Below are 18,772 nucleotides of genomic sequence, written 5' to 3'. Positions count from 1 at the left end.
ACATGCAAATGAGCATCCCTTATATGGCAGCAGGCCACGCCCCCTTCCCGGCGCGCCCGCTCCCGGCGCTGTAACCCATTCATGGTGCCGGGCGCGGAGCGGCGGCTCTTCCCGGCGCGGTGTCATCAGCCGCCGCAGCTCCGCTCTTCTTTTCCTCCCCCAAATCATCCCGAGACTTTTTTTTTCTTTTTCTTTTTTTTTTTTCCTTCTGGATCAGGCAGCCATCAGCCCCTTCTCTGTGTGTTTCTCGAAACAGGTTGATCCTTGTTAACGGCCGTCGGTTTCTGGATGCGATTCCCTGCGTTTGGAAGATGACGATGCCAGGAGAGACCGAATCGGCGTGACTCACTTTGCGAGAGGAGAAACTTTTTCCCCCATTTGAAGGCACTCAAACACACGCAGCACTTAAAGCTGAAGTTGGTTTCAAAGCTGAAGTCCTCTGCTTTCCCGGGATTTGTCTGTGTCAATTTTCAGAAGCTGCTTATTTTTTCTTTTCCTCCTCCCCGATCCCCCTCCGAAGGAAACTGTTGCTCTTTGGAATAGACTTCTTAAATGTTTGGGATCCAAGATACTTTGGGAAGAGGACCGATTCTGAAAGACAAATCTCTGGGTTCTGAGATGGATTCCGTCAGGTCCTGGGTCAGAAACGTTGGGGTTGTGGATGCAAATGTAGCAGCACAAAGGTAACCGGAGCGGTTTTCTTCCCCTTCTTCCCTCTTCTTTTCTTTTCCTTTATTCCCCAATTTCTGAAGCAGCCTTTTCTTTCCTCTCTCTTATTTGCATTTGATATCAAATTGATTTTCTCCTTTCCTGTCCCCCCACCCCCCTCATTCCCCCTCAGACTTCTCTTGTCAGTGAGGGTTCAGTGCAGGCAGAGATGGGGACACAGAGAGCATCAGGACTCCTCAGTTCCACTGCAGCTCAGATATCAGACATCGGCTCGTTCCCCCAATTTTTTTGCTCTACACAAGAGCAGTGTCAGAGGGAATCTCTTCTTCCAGCGATACCAACGACTCTTTCCCACTTTCCGAGCCACGCAGCAGAATAGGAGCAGCCCACGTTTAAAGATCAACTCAAACGCAGATCTTCTCAACCCCCCTCCCTCCCCTCGTCCCATCTTGTTTTACTTAATTCAAGTGTCTGTCGCTACCGTGAGCGCCGGCGAAATGTTAACCCGTGGATGCGGGGAGCGGTAACAGCACGGCGCTCCCACTGCTCGCACCTCGCCCGTGCTTTGGCCCTTGGCTTTGTTCAATTATTTCTTCCTTTGGTCCGTTTGGTATTTAGCATCATCCCCCGCGCACCACCTTGTCCCATTTATTTTATTTTATTTTATTTTAAGCCTCTCTCCAGCCAAGTTGGTGCAGGACCGCTGCTCCGCTCTTTTCCCTTCTAGGACGAGATGATAAAAACTCTTTTAACTAACATATATATCTTTCTCTCATCACTCTCTGGGTACACAAACGGGAGGGGAAGACTGAATCAGCCCCCCGAGTAGGTTGGGTTTTATTTCATACAGAGGCAAAGCGAAGGGCAGTGGATGGGACTCCAAAACGAGAGAGGGACCTTCCAGAAACAGCCCAGCCACGGCCCGATCCGTGAGCGAGGTTTTCCGAGCACCATGGGAGGAGTTATCGGAGTTTTGTAAATGTCGATAGATGGTTTAATAAACGGTGTGAAGGGGGGAGACGTTTATTAAACCGTCACCATCCACGGGGAAAGCGAAAGGAAAAGGAAACTGTTCCTTTGGAGCCTCCAATTCGCGGCAGCGGTCGCACGGGGTTTGGGGGAGGGGGGCTGAGCAGAGCTGGGTTATTTTTGAGAGCGGTAACGAACCGAGAAATCAAAGCCCCAAAGTGGGCGCAGTTGTGGCGGATGCGGTGAGTTCGCACCGAACCTATTTGGCAATGGAAAAGGCAGGAAAACATCTGCAGTTCTGCGAAAGAGTTGAATGCTTTTTGCCAGCACAGCTCTGAAGGCTGAAAATTGAACGGTTCTGACTCCGGGCTCGTCCGGCTGTTAGATTTAACCCGTGCGTTCGGTGCTGCGAGGTGCTGCTCTGCACCCCTTTGCGCCGTGTTTTGGAGAGGGAGTTGTGACCCATTTCGCTGCCCAGCGCAGCTCGCGGTGCTGCGGAGACACAAAAGCGTTTCCAGCATCCCGAGCTGGGAAACATCACCGCTTTTTCCGCGGTCCGTGGGGAAGATGAGGGAAGGGGCAAACGAACCCAGATCCCCTCTGTTTAATTCTGAAGAGCCGAGCAGCATTGCGAGGTCCGTCATTAAAGACTCCGTGACAAACTTCGCTGCTGAGCAAGGCAGATGTTGTGCCGGAACGGGCTGCCTCTCCCCGAGGTGTCCTCGGGCGGTCGGTCCGCTCGTAGGAACCGCTTTCAGTTCGTTTGTGTTCTGCAGGAGAAGCAAACGAGGGTGGGCTGTGCGGCCATCAGAGAGCCTGGAAGTGCTGTGCTGTCTGCACTTCCTACTTCGGGGGGCAGAAATGTGACAGCCGGGAGGAAAACGGGTAAAGGAGGCAGGAAAGCAGCTATTGCGTCCAGCAGGAAAGCAAAGGGTAGAGTTTGTCAGGAAAAGTACTATTGCATCCAGCAGAAAAACGAGTAGAGGAGAGGCAGGAAAACAACTATTGCGTCCAGCAATTTTTTAAAATTATTTCTTGCGAATTCTTTTCGTCCTCCGAGCACAGCTCGGATGCGCGGGGCTGCGAGTGCCCCAGTGGCACCGAATGGGGCAGAGCCCTTTCCCGGCGTTGCCTCGGAGCCGCAGCCGAGCGGCTGTTCTCACCTCGCCGGGCATCCCGCTCTGCTGGGCGCTCCGGGGCTCCCCGAGCTCCTCCTGCCCCGTCTGGCTGTTGCTGTGCACGACCTCTTTGTTTCTCCCCTCACCCCGTCCCGTGTGTTTCCTCCACAGCGGCGTAGCTCTGTCCAGAGCCCACTTTGAGAAGCAGCCGCCCTCCAACTTGAGGAAATCCAATTTCTTTCACTTCGTTCTGGCGCTCTACGACAGACAAGGGCAGCCCGTGGAAATAGAGAGGACGGCTTTTGTGGACTTTGTAGAAAACGATAAAGTAAGGCCGCTTATCTTTCTTTTCTCTCTTTAGACTGAATACCTGTTGTACCACCCGGCACCGCGCGGCCGGCTCTTGGGGAAGGGTTCAGGTGTTTGGAAGGGCTGCTGGGGCTGCAAAGCTTTCAAGCCCCCACAGCGCCAGCAGCACAATGGGAGTTTCCTACATTATCTAAAAACAGAATAAAAATTTTCATTTAGGGAGAGAGGTGGTGGTTGGGGGGAGGGGGGGGGCGACACAAATCCTTTTTTACTTTGATTAATTCCACCGGAGCAGCCAAGTTTTATTAGTTCCCCGACAGGAGCGGGATGTGACCTGAATTACGTCCTGTCATCCACCGTGCTGTGTGCTTCTCAAGGCTCCACAGTCGGTGGCAGGGCTGGCAAAGCATTTGCTTTTGTGCTTTAAATCCACACGTGAAGTATTTTGCGTCGCTTCGTGCTGTTGTTTTTAGGATCACTTTTCTGAGTTGTGGAAAAGATGATTGTGATTGGAAAATGTGCTCAGAGATGTACGTCTTCTAGGGAATGAAGGGGGAAAAAGGAAAGAAAACACTGTAAAGTAACCTGCGGGAAATAAGTATCAGTAGTGACAGCGCTGCGAAGTAATCGAACACATTTAAAGCAAGAAAAACCACCGAGCGTTTCTGCTATCAATCTGCTTGATGTTAACTGCCTCAAAGCGTCCCCCTCCATCGTGTGCTGTATTGCCTTGAGAGCGTAATAGCGACTAAGAGAGGAAAAGAAATTCTTGAACTCCCACAGAAGGAGATGCCGGCGGTATTTTGTAGTTCCTCCAGGTCGGTCAGGAGGTGAATTTATCCCAATCACTGAATTCACCACTTTAATGCACTTCATTTTGGCTCCCACCGCAATGATCAGCTCTCGCGTTTGCGATGCGCCCGATAAGTTGTTGGAGAATTGAGTTTTGATTCTCTTTCAGGAGCAAGGCAACGAAAAGACCAACAACGGCACGCATTACAAACTGCAGCTCCTGTACAGCAACGGTGAGTGCGCTCCGCTGCTCCTCCCGCAGGCGATGAACCCGGGCGGGATTTGCAGGCGCTGCCGCTGTGCTTTCTGGAGGACAGCGGAAACCCATTGGGGTTCCCTTCCGTAGCATCCCCTCGTCGTCGGGCTGAGCTCTGCTGTGCGTCGGTGGCTTTGGGGAGGGAACTGCAGGAAACGAAACCCAGCGGCGTTTAACGGGGCTCCGTTAAAGTGCCGCGTGTTGTGCTGCGCTGTGACGGACGTGTCGGCGCTAATCGCTCCTGTCTCGCTGTAGGTGTCAGGACTGAACAGGATCTGTATGTCAGACTCATTGATTCCGTCACCAAGCAGGTGAGCGTGGCTCAAATGCCCCCACCCCATTTATCCGTGCTCTTGTTTGGTTTTGTCTCCTTGGCGTTTTATTTCCTAATAAACTTTTATGTTTTTTATGTCATTCTTGTTTTACTTTTTTCCCCTCTGTGCGTTACAAGCTCCTATCCGCTCCTTACCAGTATTCCTGTATAAGCTGCCCTCCTGTTCCAGAGGGCATTTGGGGAAGGCGTCTGTTTGCAAACCGTGGTGAAAAATAGAAAAAAGCACCTTCAGTTTGGCTGTGATCAGAATGAAGTGACGCCCAAATGCTGCCCGCTGACCCCTTGTCTTCATTTTTGTAGCCCATAACTTACGAAGGACAGAACAAGAACCCTGAGATGTGCAGAGTGCTGCTCACCCATGAAGTCATGTGCAGGTAAGATGCTTCTGTTCGTGGCCAGTGGTTGCACCGATGCTGAAATGGCCAATGAGCTCATAGGTAGGGTTTGTCTTTATTTTATTTTTTGTCAGAGTGATTCCATGTCAAAATACTTCTTATAAGAGCCTTTCCTTTGCGTTATTTTAACTTATTAAATTAACAGAATCGACATTCTTTAATTTTGCTTAGTTGTTCTCCTTCCCAAAAAATCCATCCAGGCAAGAAAGCTCTCAAACCAAAACCCAAATCCTTCCTATAGTTTGTAAGCCATACTTAAAGGGTTTGTGTCTTTTAATTACACGTGAAAATTGGGTCTTTTTTAATGTTATAAATTAGAGGGTGACATGAGGATTTTTTTAATATCATTTTTGTAACCCTTTTTGCATGTACCTTATATACTTACATCATACTTCCATGGCAACTTATTACTTACCCTGTTCTCACATCATTAGGGTTTTTCCAATAAATATAACGATGCAAACAGTCAACGCTCTTAGATTAAAATACATTAAATTCTGCATGGTGTTCTTACGTGAAATGAAAAGCAAAACCCACCTTAGCCTGCACCGAGGGCGCTGTGTGATGGATGGCATTGGTGGGGTGGTGAGGTCACTGCTCTGCGTGCTGCTGGTGGCCACGTTGTAAAATAGTCTCCTGACTATTAGGGATATTAATAGCCTTTATTTATTATTTTTTTTTACAGGCCATTTTTTTTATTAGTGACTATTAATAGAGTGGTAAAAGCGACGCGTTTGGGCCGACTCCTTGTTCAGAGAAGGTCTCAGTGCTTAAAGAGGAATAGTTGGTGCAAGAATAGAATAAGAATCGCATAAAAGCACAGCGCCTGTTTTGCTCCCACTATTTAAGATGAGCGTTGTTGCTTTCCATCAGCATTGTGAGATGCACAGCGTGTGCTCTACAAAGAGAGGCAGCAGCAAAAACCCACGGGTGCTGTTCCCTTCCGGCACACTGAGAGCTTGTGCACACGTTTGTACACTTGTGCTTTCACTGCTTGTGAAAGTCCACTTGTGCTGGGTGAGAGACACAGAAGGAACAGCCTCGTGGTTTCTGTGCTATCAAATCACATTGGCACACTTGGCCTTTATCTGCTTTTCCTCTTTGCAGACAGGTTCTGTTCCAGAACTTAAATTATCTCAGCCGACGCCGTCCCCTCAGATGCACTTCTTTAAATGAGAGGAGTTTCTTTTCCTCCCGTGCTTCTTCTCCATGGTTTCCAAGTGTGAAACTCTGTTCATCTCTTTACACACCTGGCCTGTGCTGGTGCCTGGAAGCACACCCAGGGCTTGATTTCAGCTGCCATCCTAAAACACAAACAGTCATTCAGATTACACTCAACTTTCCGGCTTGATCAATTAGCAGAGGAAGAATTACAACTTGGGGATGGCCTTTCCACACGAAGCACTTCTCATTCCGTGCTTCGTGTCCTCATCAAGACGTTCCACTTTAAAGGTCTTGTTTTCCTGAAGCGTGGTGCTGTCCCAGCAAGGCCTGACGCCCATCGCTTTGCGTAACGCCCAGGGAACGGATCCGACTCCACTTAAACCTGACATTTCATTTTCTTTCTTTTTAAGTGCGATAATCAAATGTTCCTCATTGTGTGCTGCTTAAGTGGCAGCATCAATTTTTAAAGCCCCAGTTCGGTTTGCAATCGTAACTGTATATAAAAATTTAATGCACTGTACCCGCTCTGCTGTCCAAATTGATGCCTACTGTTTTTATAAAGAAGGGTCTGTCTGGCTGCCTGCTCCCCTCCTTCCCATCCTTGCTAGTTGAAGGTAGGCTCTTTTTTTTTTGCTATTTTTTCATATTTTTATATATATTCACAACGCAGACGTATTTTTTTGCTGCATAGAGATGAGTGCACCCAAAGCTCCACATCTCCCACTCAGACAGTGACAGATGTGTGCTGAGCAGCGGGGTTGTCTCAATATTGATACGGCTGCGCCGATCTGTCATACCCATTTCATACCCATTGGAAGTTAAGCTCTCAGCTCCAATAATTAGCGCTTTCCGCGAGAGGGAGAGGTTTTATTACTTATTTATTGGCCGATCTGAAGGTGGTTTTATTTTTTCCCCCCATTTGGGTCATTACAGCCCGATCCATTGGGCGCATGTCTCCCAAACGGGCGGTAGATGGAAATCAAAGCTCCCCTCTCCCAGAATAACTTTTTTTTCCTGTCCTTTTCTTTTCATTTCTTCTCCCAATTACCAACCCGGAGGAAGCCGGCAAGCCCTCCCCTACGCCCTCAATGCTCAGAGGGTTAAAAGGTATTATAATTCGAACAGAAGTAGTCTCAGGGTCTACAGCTGGCTAATAACAGAGCTGCATTGAGCGCAGGCGAGCCCCACAGCTGTGACTTTCGCCACAAGGCTCGGAGCAGACAGCAGCTCTAATCAGCTGGGCCAGGCGGCCGCTGGGGCCCGTGGCTTTATCGGCCAGATGGTGTGAATTTAGACACTTTTGTTATGCAATTGCAGGGAGGAGCTGGGGAGAAGAAAACAAAACAAAGGCCACCATGCTGCGAGCTTATTTGAGTTTGAAATTAGAGACAGATTTTTTTTTTTTTTTTTTTTTTTTGGGGGGGGGGGGGGTTGGGAAGTTGAGGGTTGAATTTTAAAAGCATTTTAGTCAAGTTTTTTCCTGGGGGGGGGGGGAGAGAAGGGTGTAAGTTTGCAAGTTTGCCTCTGAGATGAATCCTATGGGGTTGTGGGGTCTGGTGCTGCTTGCAAGAGTTTTGCTTGTAGTTTTGTTTTCAGGGCTGATGGTACTGAAAACCACAGAAGAAGTTAAATAGGAAAGTGCTGCAATGGAAAATGTGTAGGAAAGAAATCTTTGGTCCTTAATATCCTTGCTTTAAGGAAATGAACACCTGTAAAGGTATGTCCCTAAAGCAGTGTGGAAGCAGAAGCTGAAGTGTTGGCATATTTCAGCAATAATCCATTCCAGGAGAGTCCTATAGGCTCGGTCTTGGACCCACCAGAATTTGGGATTTTTGCCATTGACTGAAATTGGAAGGAGTCGATTCTGTTAGGCAGCACATGTGAAACAAACCCCACGCAGCTTTGGGAGTTGGGTGCAGCAATGAAATATTTGGAGATTTGGGGTTGAAAGATCTGAGAGATACGTCTGCTAAACCTTCAGGCTCAGACTCCCTTAGTCCTCATGAGGTGCTCTGATGGACCTCTGCACTGGTCCATCGCTGGGAAGGAGCAACTGCTCTGCATCTTTGTGTTTGTTGTGGCCCCAGAAGTACGGATGGCTCAGGGGTGGCAAAGATCTGCTATGAGGGTAGTGATAAGCGTGTAGATATTAGTGAAATATTTGGAACACTTTAGCCATGAGCCGTGGTTTTAGAAGGAAGAAGTTTGAAGTATTACTTAAACGTATTGTTCCCGATCTCTGTGATAGCTGTGCCAGCTATGCAATAAGACAAGATGCACTTATTACAGAACCCAGCCCTGCTGCACTCTGATCTCACATAATTCATCCTAAACACTATGCCAGCACATGGCACAGGGGATGAGATGGACAAATGTGCTGCTGGTTTATTCTGCCCAGACAATGCTGTGGCGTAGGGCTATCAAGCATACTTTTGTTACGACCATCTGCATAAGTTCCATGGCTACAGGATACCTCACGTAGCATTGCTGCAGACAGACGAAATGTCTGCTAAAAAAAAAAAAAAAAAAAAAGTTGAACTCAATATTTTTTGGAAATACTTTCTCTTGTTTTATTGGAGCAGCACAGGAACCAGAGGGCGTTTTGTTCCCAGTGTGATTTCCAATGCATTTTAACACTGGGCATGTCAAAAGTCATGGCAAATTTATGTTCCTCTGAGCTACTGTTTTCTGCTGTCTTTTTAGCACGAAGAAAAAAAAAAAGAGAGGCAATTCTATATAAACAATCATTTGGCAGAGAACTGCATTAAAGATGCACTTAAATAAAGCAAAGTTGAGAGGAGGAGGGATTGGAGAAACTCCTAGCTAGCATGAATTACCATAGGTGCACCGAAGCCGATGGAGCTATGACAATTTACAGCAGCCCCAGGCTCTGCCCCAGGGATTTTTAAATATTTAGCATCTCCTTTTATTTTAAAAGGACTGGCATCGATGAGTAAGTGCAGGTTTGGGGCAAGGGGAACGTGTAGAGATGTTGGAATGGGGAGAGCTGCTGTTCACATGGCTCCGTTGGATCTCGTCGTGCCCAGCACGCGAATGGAAGATCCTGCTGCACTGTAACTCATGGAGAAAACACTCCCACTTGAATAGTTTTCATACCCACAAGAGGTGTGGGTTTTTTGTTTTTTTTTTGGTCTGAGTGCTTATTTTAAGTATTAGAGTTGAATATTCATGTAAAAGAAAAAAAAACTGCTCTTTCATATTTTATCCCAATTTCAGTGAATTCGAGCATCTTGTCTTAACTCCTCTGCTTGGAGTTGTTCTAATGCCTAAAACAGTGCAGTGGATTTAGGTTGAGTCTGACTCAACTATTGTGTGAACATACTCAACACCTATTGTACCACTGTACGAAAAACCAGAAATATTTCTTGGTTCCATAGGTGTACAATTGAAAGACCTCAGCAATGGAAATGCAACCTCAGATTTGATCTGGTAGCTCTGAGACGTGGGGGTTCAGAACAAATGATTGGATCCTTAAAACTTCAATGGGTTCTAGTGCTGCTCTAAGACAAATGTTTAAAACAGAGTCATTCAGAGCACACTCATTTTGTTTATATAGATGGTAAGTGCCAGGGGCACCATTTGCATCAATGGAACATCCATGCAAATCAAGCAATGAACTGGCTCTTTGTTAATTTTTTTAATTATTATTATTATTATTATTTTTAAAGGAAAGTAAATGTAGCATTTCTGTCCCTTCCCTGGATTTGCTTTATTTATGTTGCTTTCATCAGAGAGGGTTATCACTTTTATGCAGTCCTGCAGGTGGCTGCTCAGTATGAAAGGTGTGTAAATTCAGGATTGATTGGAAGGGCTCATCACTGAGCCCATGGCAAGGGGATTTCAGACAAATGCCAGCGTTAGCGATCTCTTTGGATCCTCAGTGTGACCCAACTGTATTGCTGAAGCTTTTTTTTAGTAAGCATAGATTCTAAAAAGTTTGTAGGTATTCAGTGAACAACAGTTTGGTTATTGAAATGTAAGAAATTGTTTTCTCATAGTCGGGCTGAACACCTTTGGATGGATTGACTGTACATAACGTGTGATATTAATGTCTGTAATGTCGTGTTGACATCTGTGAATCATTTATAAGTCTTCTGTAAGTGCTGCCTTAGTGTGACCACTTTGTGTTTGCCTTGGGGATGTTGGAGCAGATGGAGGGGAGCCGACTGCCCAGCTCCAGCCAAAACCGACTGGGATTTGGGCGCCCACTTCTTGTAGCTCTTCTCCCTTCATAATCGTAGCCAGAAATCTCTCAGCTGCTCTTCCAGGTGCACGTTGAGTCCTGAAGCTTCTTGGAGGAGGCTTGGAGCTCATTGCTTTGCCTACCAGATGTCATAGTGGTCTTTCAGTCTTGGTTTTCTTCCTCTCTTTAGTCGGTGCTGCGAGAAGAAGAGTTGTGGCAACAGAAACGAGACTCCATCGGACCCCGTGATCATCGACAGGTAGGAAAGGATTCCTTATTTTTCCACAGAGTGACTCCTACAGGGCTGTGTGTAGGGATTGATGGTTCTGTCACTGTCTGCTGTTTGGGGATACCTGTGCTTTGTTATCATTAAAACCTGGTCACCTCTGGTCCACCTGGGCTTGGACGAAATGGAGTTCAGTTTTCTCAGTTATGTTCCACGTGCCCCATTTTTGTTGCAGTTAAGAATTCTGTGGATGTATCTGGAGTATTTCCTGCTCACCAGTTATGTGTCCAAATGGATCATGGAGAGGATAAAGCTGGGAGCAGCCTGGCAGCTTCAACAGCATTCTTTCACAACATAACAATATTCCCCAAGAAATGCAGGGAGGAAGGAAGGGGTAAAGGCAGACAAGCAGTGCGTTAGCAAGGATTAAAACAGATGGTCTGGGGATTGTGAGTGATTTTATATGCAACAACTTCATATATGACTTAGTTCCAGGTCCAGGCCTGGTTTCCACTTGCAGTTTTTGGGTAAAAAACCTTAAATGGGGAGAGCAGCAGTTTGTTCAATCACAGATTGGTACATTCAAAACTGTCAGTATTGGTGGAAGCTGAGGAAACCAGCCTGTGGAATTCAGTTACTCAAAGTATTTTTTGATTTGGAGTTCAGCAAAGTGAAAAGGGAAAAAAAAAAATTAAGAGTAACAGAGCTCTTGTAATCCAAGATTTCAAGAAGGAAAATAGTTAATAAGAACTATATAGTAAATAAGGAAAATAAGTAAATAAGACAAGGTGGGAAGAAACCTTTTTCCCCATACGGATTTTTCTATGGTAACTGTTTTAAAGAGTTTCTTCTCCCCGGAGAAGCTGGCATCAGGGGCCTGAGCAGAGCTGATGCTGGGATGAACTGACTCAGATTCATTTTCTATGTCTGTATGTGTTTGGCATCACCTGCCTACATTCTGATAGGTGTTATTTGTCATAATATTTATTGTGAATTTGACCTGGCATCCAGAATGGTCAAGCTGGATTGAAGGAAGGTCTACAATTATCTCCTCCACTTTTCCATTGGGGAGTTAATGTAGTTTGTTCGGTGCTGTGGTGGAGTTGCTCCCACTCCTGGACTCCACTGTTCTCCTTTTATTATTCTACACTACAAGTCGTAAGCCAAAGTCATGGGCCAAAGCTGCCGCCAGCCAACTCAGCTGTCTGTGCATGGGGGTGGTGGTGGGACCATGTCCCAACTAACAGCAGATAGGAAAGGTCAAGATGATGTTATCATATGAGTTTTCCAGCAAACTTTGGGCTGTCTTAAAGGTAAAGACTGAATCTGGTATGAATCTGCACTTGGGAATCTTCCCATTTGAAGTCTGAATTCTGTGAAGCTTGTCTCACTGCTGGAGAAGCAGCGTGGCCTTGGACAAAGGCCTGGTGAATGGGTTTGGGCAGTTAACCACAAAGGAGGTAGGGAGGCAGTTCCTACCACCAGCTGAACTTCTCATCTTGAGCCAGGGCCGTCCGTTCCCATACAAAATATGGGATCTGATGCTTTCTGTGGGGATTGGAGACCTGTGGATATGGTGGAAGTGAAGCAAGAAAAGAAATTGCAACATGGGTGTGTTTTTGTTGTTGGGTTTTGTGTTGTTGTTAATTGTCAATCTCCAAGCTGCTCTACTGTAAAAGTAGTGGGGCAGGCAGGTTCCCTCCACAGCACAGGACAGAGCCCCTCTGACCGTGCTAGAGATGCACAGTGCTACCCTTGCTGGGCTGACTAAGGCCCCACATCAGTGTAGTTGTAATCTCTCAGATGATGTTGTGATGAACGAAAGCATCAGATTTAGCAAATTTTCCCCCTTTGTTGGTTCCTCTTCCCTTTCCCTCACTTGTTGTGTTTTCAGAGGCTGATGCTGTGCTGGTTTACCTGCTCCTTACTGCAGGGAGACACAACTCAGTTGTGTTTGCCAAACCATGCAAGCTGTGTCCCTCTTTAGAAAGGAAGAAATAGTTCAGTTAAGAAAAAAAAAAACACTCAGCCATGCTGTTGTGCTTTTTTTTCCCCTACTCTTTGAATGAATTCCAAAAGTTTTGATGCTGAATAAAACATTTCTGCAGCGACCTTTGCTCTGCAGACTAGATTTAGATCCTAAGGCCCTTGCAGTTAATTTTTTCTTTTGCTCTTGGAAACGAATGCTTACATTATATGAAATGGAGCTTCTCCACTGACATTTGCCACGTGCCCTCTCCTGCTGGCAGCTGTCTTTGAGATGCACTGCAGTGTCTGTGTTCCTGCAACCTTCTTCTGATCCAGAATTCCAGTGTAACTCAGGTCGGGCTCCAACCACCTCCTCTGCACTGACGCAGTTCAGATCCTCCCATGCTGCTACTGCAGATGTTCTGGCACTGGAACCTCGGACTGGGAGGACCACTGGAACACACGCAGGAAAATAACGATGGATCTTTAGTCCAGAAATGTTCCCAAAATATGGGCTGCAACTTTGTTAGATCTTATGGGCCACAATCATGTTTCAAAATGTTAGGGCAAGCTTGGAATTTATGTAGGAGGTCAAAATTCACCAGAGCTAAGCTGGTTCTGGTGTGTTCTCTCAATGAATCCTAGTGGTGAATTCCCAGTGATCCAAATTCCTTTTTTCTTCCACTTCATTTTTGAAGTTAATATCTGTGGTAGTCATAATTTTGGGACTACAGATTGTTTTCTTTGTGGCTGAAGTGGTTCTTCTCATGGAATCACCATGGTTGGGAAGGACCTCCAAGGTCACCCAGTCCAACCATCCACCTACCACCAATATTTCCCCACTAAACCAGCATTTCAACAATTCTCAACACTTCCCATCATTCATAGCAGTCAATCTGATCTTTTCCTGCTAACTTTTTTTTTTCTCTGAATTTGTAGGCAGGGATATGAATTGGATGGGGTGTAGTTGAGAGTGATGTAGAAGGGTAATTCATTTCTGTATGATACTTCCCAAATGAAAGCTATATTTTGTCACTCTTGTAGTCATTTAATTTGCTGCTTTTCCCCCTGCGATGCAAATGAAAGGAACTTGGTCACATGATGAGAAGGCCAGGAATACTGCAAATGAATTCCTCATTTCATTACAGACTTTGTCATTTCAGGTGAGTTGTACAGGTCTGGATGTAAATTACCCACCCATCAGATGCAAGTTGGATAGCTATGTTTTTTAACACTTTGTTTCCTTCAGATTTAAGTCCTGGAGAGCAGGTGATTTGTCTGCTTTTTACTCACAGTGCTTTTTCTAGATTGCAGAAGCTACCATTGACTTACAGCCTCCGGGGTACTGGAGAGAACTGGGTGGCTTTTTCGGTTGATCAGTTTATTTGCTTATTATTACTTTTGCTTCTAATAATAGATGAATTGTCAAGAGAAATTTTTACTTAATTAAGAAAAAAAAATTAATTCACTTGAAACAATGGAGTGTAATTGGCACGGGACAGTCTTTTCTGTTACAACAGTGGAATTACTCGGAGCAGTGCTGCAACACGTGAGTGTGAGCTCTGTGCTGCACGAAGGCTCTGGGGTTCTGCTCTATCTTCAAACTGGTTGGAGAGAGGTCATTCAGGTCAGATATGCTTTGGGAATAAGATGCTAGGTTTGATCCCTGCTGAAGTTTACCCACGCTTCTCTTAATTGCCCTGCAGAGTATCAGGTGGTTTTTGTTTCCACTTCTATTTATTGCAATTGAGGGGCAAGGGCTGCTGTGATGGATGGGGTTGGGGGGAGCTGCTGGGGTGTACCTTGGGTTGAGACATGCATTAGCCAGTGGGTGAGGCGTGGGGCCAGACCTGCAGCTGGGTTGGCAGCGTGGCAAGGATGCGCACCAGCTGAGCCCTTGGCATGGTGAGTTTGGTAGATGGGGAGGTACAGGATTGGTCAGCTGGCTCACGCTGTAAATATTTAGGCCTTTTTATTACCATTTTTAGAGAAATACCCCAGATCATGAACACAGCTGGCGCGCTTGTTAGCATCTCTACAAGAAGCCACAGAGACTGGATTACAGACTTGCAGCGTGGGGGTCTTCCCTCTTCCCTTCAGCACAGAAGCGGGGCAGCACGGATGGAGGTTTTCTTCCCTGCTGATACTCGTGCTCTACCTGCTGTACAGATAAACAGAGGGCTGAACTCTCCCAGGCTGCCTGTCTGGCACATTTCACAAGCACTAAAACTCACTTCAGGAAATACATCCCTTGCCAGGCATATAAATATTCTGACTATGCCACCGTAGTTTTCATGCTGTGTGTTAAAGTGCTCTGCATGAAATGTCCACACTCATAGCGCTGGGCTTTACGTCTTCTTGCATTGTGTTCCCCTGCCCACCCTACAGCTTGGCTTTCATTGTCATTCCCATCTTCCTGGCTTGAAAAAAGTACAGGCTTTGGCTCTTTTTGCCTCTTTTTGTCAATCATCCAAAAAGGACTTTATGAGATACCCTTAAGGGAAAAGATAACACTTAAAAGCAGAACTGCATGAACAGCTTCTATCAAATTCCCACTGACAATTGTACCATCATCTTAAGCAAACTGCACAACTCTGTGCCTCAGTTTCCCCATTAATGCCAAGTGCCAGCAGCTGCCTAGCTATGCAAATAGGAGGGCTCTTTTATTTTGTCTTAATTCTTTCCTTTCCTTCAGATTTCTGCTGCAGGGAGCATTTCCAATACACAGCAGTGTTGGATCACTTGTATTCTATTCTCCTTCCTCCTTGTATGCCTGCCAGAGTAGAATAAATGTCTCAAACCTGCTGCTATGGAGCGAAAGTAGGAGCTGCAGATAGATGCAGCCCCTCTCAGCTCCCCATGTGCACCAGTCCCCCCTTCCAAGCCTCCAAAACCCACAATGATTGCTCCTCTTGTCCTAAGGAGTCAAAGTCCTTTGTTCACCGCTAAACCCTGCTCTCCTGCAAAGAGCTGCTGTTGTGCCATCTGTCTCTTTATGAATTTTTTAGTAGACTGGATGCTTGTGGGGAGTTGGTAACTTAGTGCTCAGTGCTGGCCATTTCCATTTAACAAGTGGTTCTCCCAATGATTAACTTTTTTCTCCTTTTTGGCTGACTAAAAATTTTCTTAGAAGTTTGCCATCCAATGAGTTCTGAAATCTTTAATGTGTACAGTCACTTTAGCTTGTACATGGAGCAAACTGAGGGCCAGCTTGTGTTGCTTTATTTTTTCAGCGTACACAGCTGTGTGAACTGCTGAATGACGGCCTGAACCTCTGATTGATCACCTGAGGTGAGCCATGAGTCAGCCTGGGAGCACAGGTGAAGGCAATTCTCCTGTGCTGCTGGACGGGGTGGAGCCAGGCTGCACCTCTCCTAGACCCATTTAAGAGCTGGCTACCAGTGGGGAAGGATCTCTGCTGGAGATCCACTCTGCTGGAGTTTTGCAGCAAGCCCAGGGTGCGGGTAAGCTTTCTATCTCTTCTCTTTTTTGTTATTATAATCTGCTTTGCCAACCTCTCTTGTTTATTTCATGATTATAACATCTTTATATTCATTGATTATAAGACAGCCAACAGATTCTTCCAGGAGGCTGATGAGCCAAAAACATAAAGAGCTCTTTGAGCGGAAAGTAAAAGATTGACTTGTGGTCGAGGGATTAATTTGGGCTATGGAAGCCCTGGGTTCTGCTTCTTTTTCCTTCCTTGGTGCGTGGTGGGCTGTCTGTATTTGTCTGGACGTTCACTTGGTCTCTACCAGCCAGCCCAGGGTAAGTGTGTGCTTTTCGTGAGGATGTAAGGATACACATGATGAAAATGGTGTGTAAATACTTTGTTGTGGGAACTGTTGCTGTTAAGGCAGAGATTGTACTGGGATGCTTTGAGCTGCCTTACCTCCAGCCTGTTGATTGCAGTCACCTGGGCTGAAGGTTACTGCTGTTGAAACGAAGCCAGCAATAAATCCAATCAGTGTAAATCGCTGCTGATTTCAAGCACAGGTTCATAAGGAGGTTCCAGTTCTATAAGCCTCCTATCCACTGGGTTTTTCTCAGTTAGCTGCCACTGCATAGCTGTTCTGTCCTCAGCCTTTTGGGATATGCTGTAGGGAAATGTGATGCTGGAGAAGTGGAGAATATGTGATGGGTGGGAGTGTTGGTTGCTTGAGTCCCACTCAGTCCATAGCTATAGGAACAGTTAGCACTGTTCTGTGTTCTGATTTGAGGTCCAGAAGGTGACTAGGTTAGTTCTGAGCTTAGACATACAATAATATATTTATAAGAAATAATCTGATTATTGCTACTACTGCCTGGAAGCCTTAAGGAAATAAGTCCAGTGAAAGCAAAACCCAAAGAGTTTTAGCAGCTGTGGATTAGATGAACTTCATGTCTTAGTGTACTTTGGATAGCAAGCATGGATGAATTCCAATCTTGGAGTAATTCTGCTTCAGTTAAGATAAAGAATGCTGGTGGTGCTGGGTGGGTTAATCTTGACTGAAATATGCAAACATTTTGGTGAAGTTAAAACATGGTGTGGAAAATTCCTTGTTCTCTTTCAAATGGAAGCTTTGCCACTGTAATTAGGAGAGATTTGTTCTGTGCAGATGCAGTGTTCTTCCAAACAGCAAGTGGGGAGGTTAAATGGCTGCACAGCCAGCTGATGATAAGAGGTCTCAGAAGGACAGATGAGGTAGTGTGAGGAGCCATTAGAATCAATGGTTTTGGTAGCAGTGGAGAGGGGAATGGAGTAAGTTTCCCATGAACTAAAGCACCCCTGGGAATAGGAGCTGATGATAAATCCACCGTGCAAGCAGCATGAAAGAAATTCTGGATGTGTGATGTGGGATCTCTGCAGTTCAGTTTTTTGAAATGTCTGTGTTCCCTGGATCTGTCTGCAGTTGCCATTGGATGTGCCAGTACTTCAGAGCATCTGCATCTTAATGAAAGCATCCCCCGTATTTATGACCTGAAATGGTCTTCCTTATCACCTTTCCACTCCTTGGCCTCTGTCTAGACCTGATTTTATGGACTTGTCACTTCATTGGCCCTGACTCTTTTTGTTACTGCCTCTTGCCTCCCTTTTGAACCTTTTGTTTCTGCCCATTCCTTCCTTGTGTGCTTCTCTCACCATCTGTTTCTGGTGAGATCTCATCTATTTTTCTACCCTGCCAACACGCTAAGATTTCAGCCTCTCCCAAGTGTGTCCTCCCTGTCTGAAGAAAGCCTCCCAGTGAATGCAGCGTGTCTGTTAATGCACGAAAAAACGTCTCTCCTACTCAGAACATCTCCCAAAGCACTTATAAGAGAGAAAGGTTTAGGCTGAAGGTATGTGGTGTGTAACTGAACCTCAATCAGTTGGACTGGGCTTGTGATCTTAAAGAGGTGCAGTCCCTGTGTGATGTGCCCAGCACAGGTAGGAGCCCTGTGCCATGCTGAGGAGCGGGGTCCAAGTGTTGTGTATTCCGGATTGGGTCAAATAAGCATTTCCTCTCTGTCAGGGTGATCTGTATTTCTCTTATTTGATTTGGATTGCTAATGTGCTGCTGTCATCCAGCCCCTTCCCTCCCCCTTTCGTTCCCCCTCCCATCCTCTCTGCTAATTTCCTTCCCAAATAAAGAGCTCCATGGGCGTTCCATTTATAACTTCATGTTTGGTGGCTTTTCCTTCAAGTGGAGTCCATTGAGCTTGTAAATTGTATTGGATCAGTGAGCCTATAATGAGGCTTCTAAGTCCAAACAGTGTGAGTCTGCTGGGATTTTATTGTTCATAAAGCTTCTTCCCTGGGGAGTGATAGAGCCATTAGGTGTGCGCTGTGTTTAATATTTGGCCATGACAGGAAGCAATAATTTTCTATCTTTTACTGTGGCTCCGGAGTTGTTTTTAAGCAGTCAGCTTATTTGAGTCTCAGTGGCTGCAAACCTATTAGGCAAAGAGAGTTGCTCTTTCCTGCGTGGATTTGTGTCTTTCTGACAAAGGCTATTTTGGCAAAATAGAATGAAATGGAATGGGAACGGATTGCTCTGTGGTGCCTTTTAATCACTTGCCCCTCTTGTGAGCAATCAGGGGCTGTCACACCTGGCAGAGATGGCACGGAGCTGATCCCACCAGATGATGGCATTTCTTGTGCCGAAGGGATCTTTTATTTATTCCAGCACACACAGCAGCTAGGATTCCTATTTATAGGGTATGGTTTGGGATTTCTCTTGTGGAAATCCACATCGAGACCGGCTTTAATTTCAGTGGAAACAGCAGCAAGGTTGTATTCAAGTATTTTGGCCGTTACTGTATAGAACCTAGTGAGAAAAAAAATAATCCAAAAGCAGCTAACAATTTTGGGTGACTTTATTTTTTTTCCAAGGTCCATGAATGAGCCA

At 45.9% G+C, this 18,772-nt stretch overlaps 1 protein-coding gene across 1 annotated transcript in view; it reads left to right on the top strand.

Moving 5' to 3' along the window:
- Positions 1 to 552: 552 nt before the first annotated feature.
- Positions 553 to 18,772, top strand: part of EBF2 (EBF transcription factor 2) — a gene marked incomplete at both ends in the record, with an annotated part of 117,906 nt that continues 99,686 nt past the window's right edge. Inside the window, 6 exons of the mRNA XM_079547466.1 lie at positions 553 to 683; positions 2,928 to 3,084; positions 4,027 to 4,090; positions 4,369 to 4,424; positions 4,748 to 4,821; positions 10,401 to 10,469. Coding sequence (XP_079403592.1) covers positions 553 to 683; positions 2,928 to 3,084; positions 4,027 to 4,090; positions 4,369 to 4,424; positions 4,748 to 4,821; positions 10,401 to 10,469 — 551 coding nt within the window. The remainder of the gene's footprint in view (positions 684 to 2,927; positions 3,085 to 4,026; positions 4,091 to 4,368; positions 4,425 to 4,747; positions 4,822 to 10,400; positions 10,470 to 18,772) is intronic.

Source organism: Tetrao urogallus, assembly GCF_951394365.1.
Source record: "Tetrao urogallus genome assembly, chromosome: 27".
In the NCBI taxonomy this organism is placed as follows: Eukaryota; Metazoa; Chordata; class Aves; order Galliformes; family Phasianidae; genus Tetrao; species Tetrao urogallus.
The sequence above is the reverse complement of the archived record's forward strand: the minus strand, read 5'-3'. Positions and strand labels throughout refer to the sequence as shown.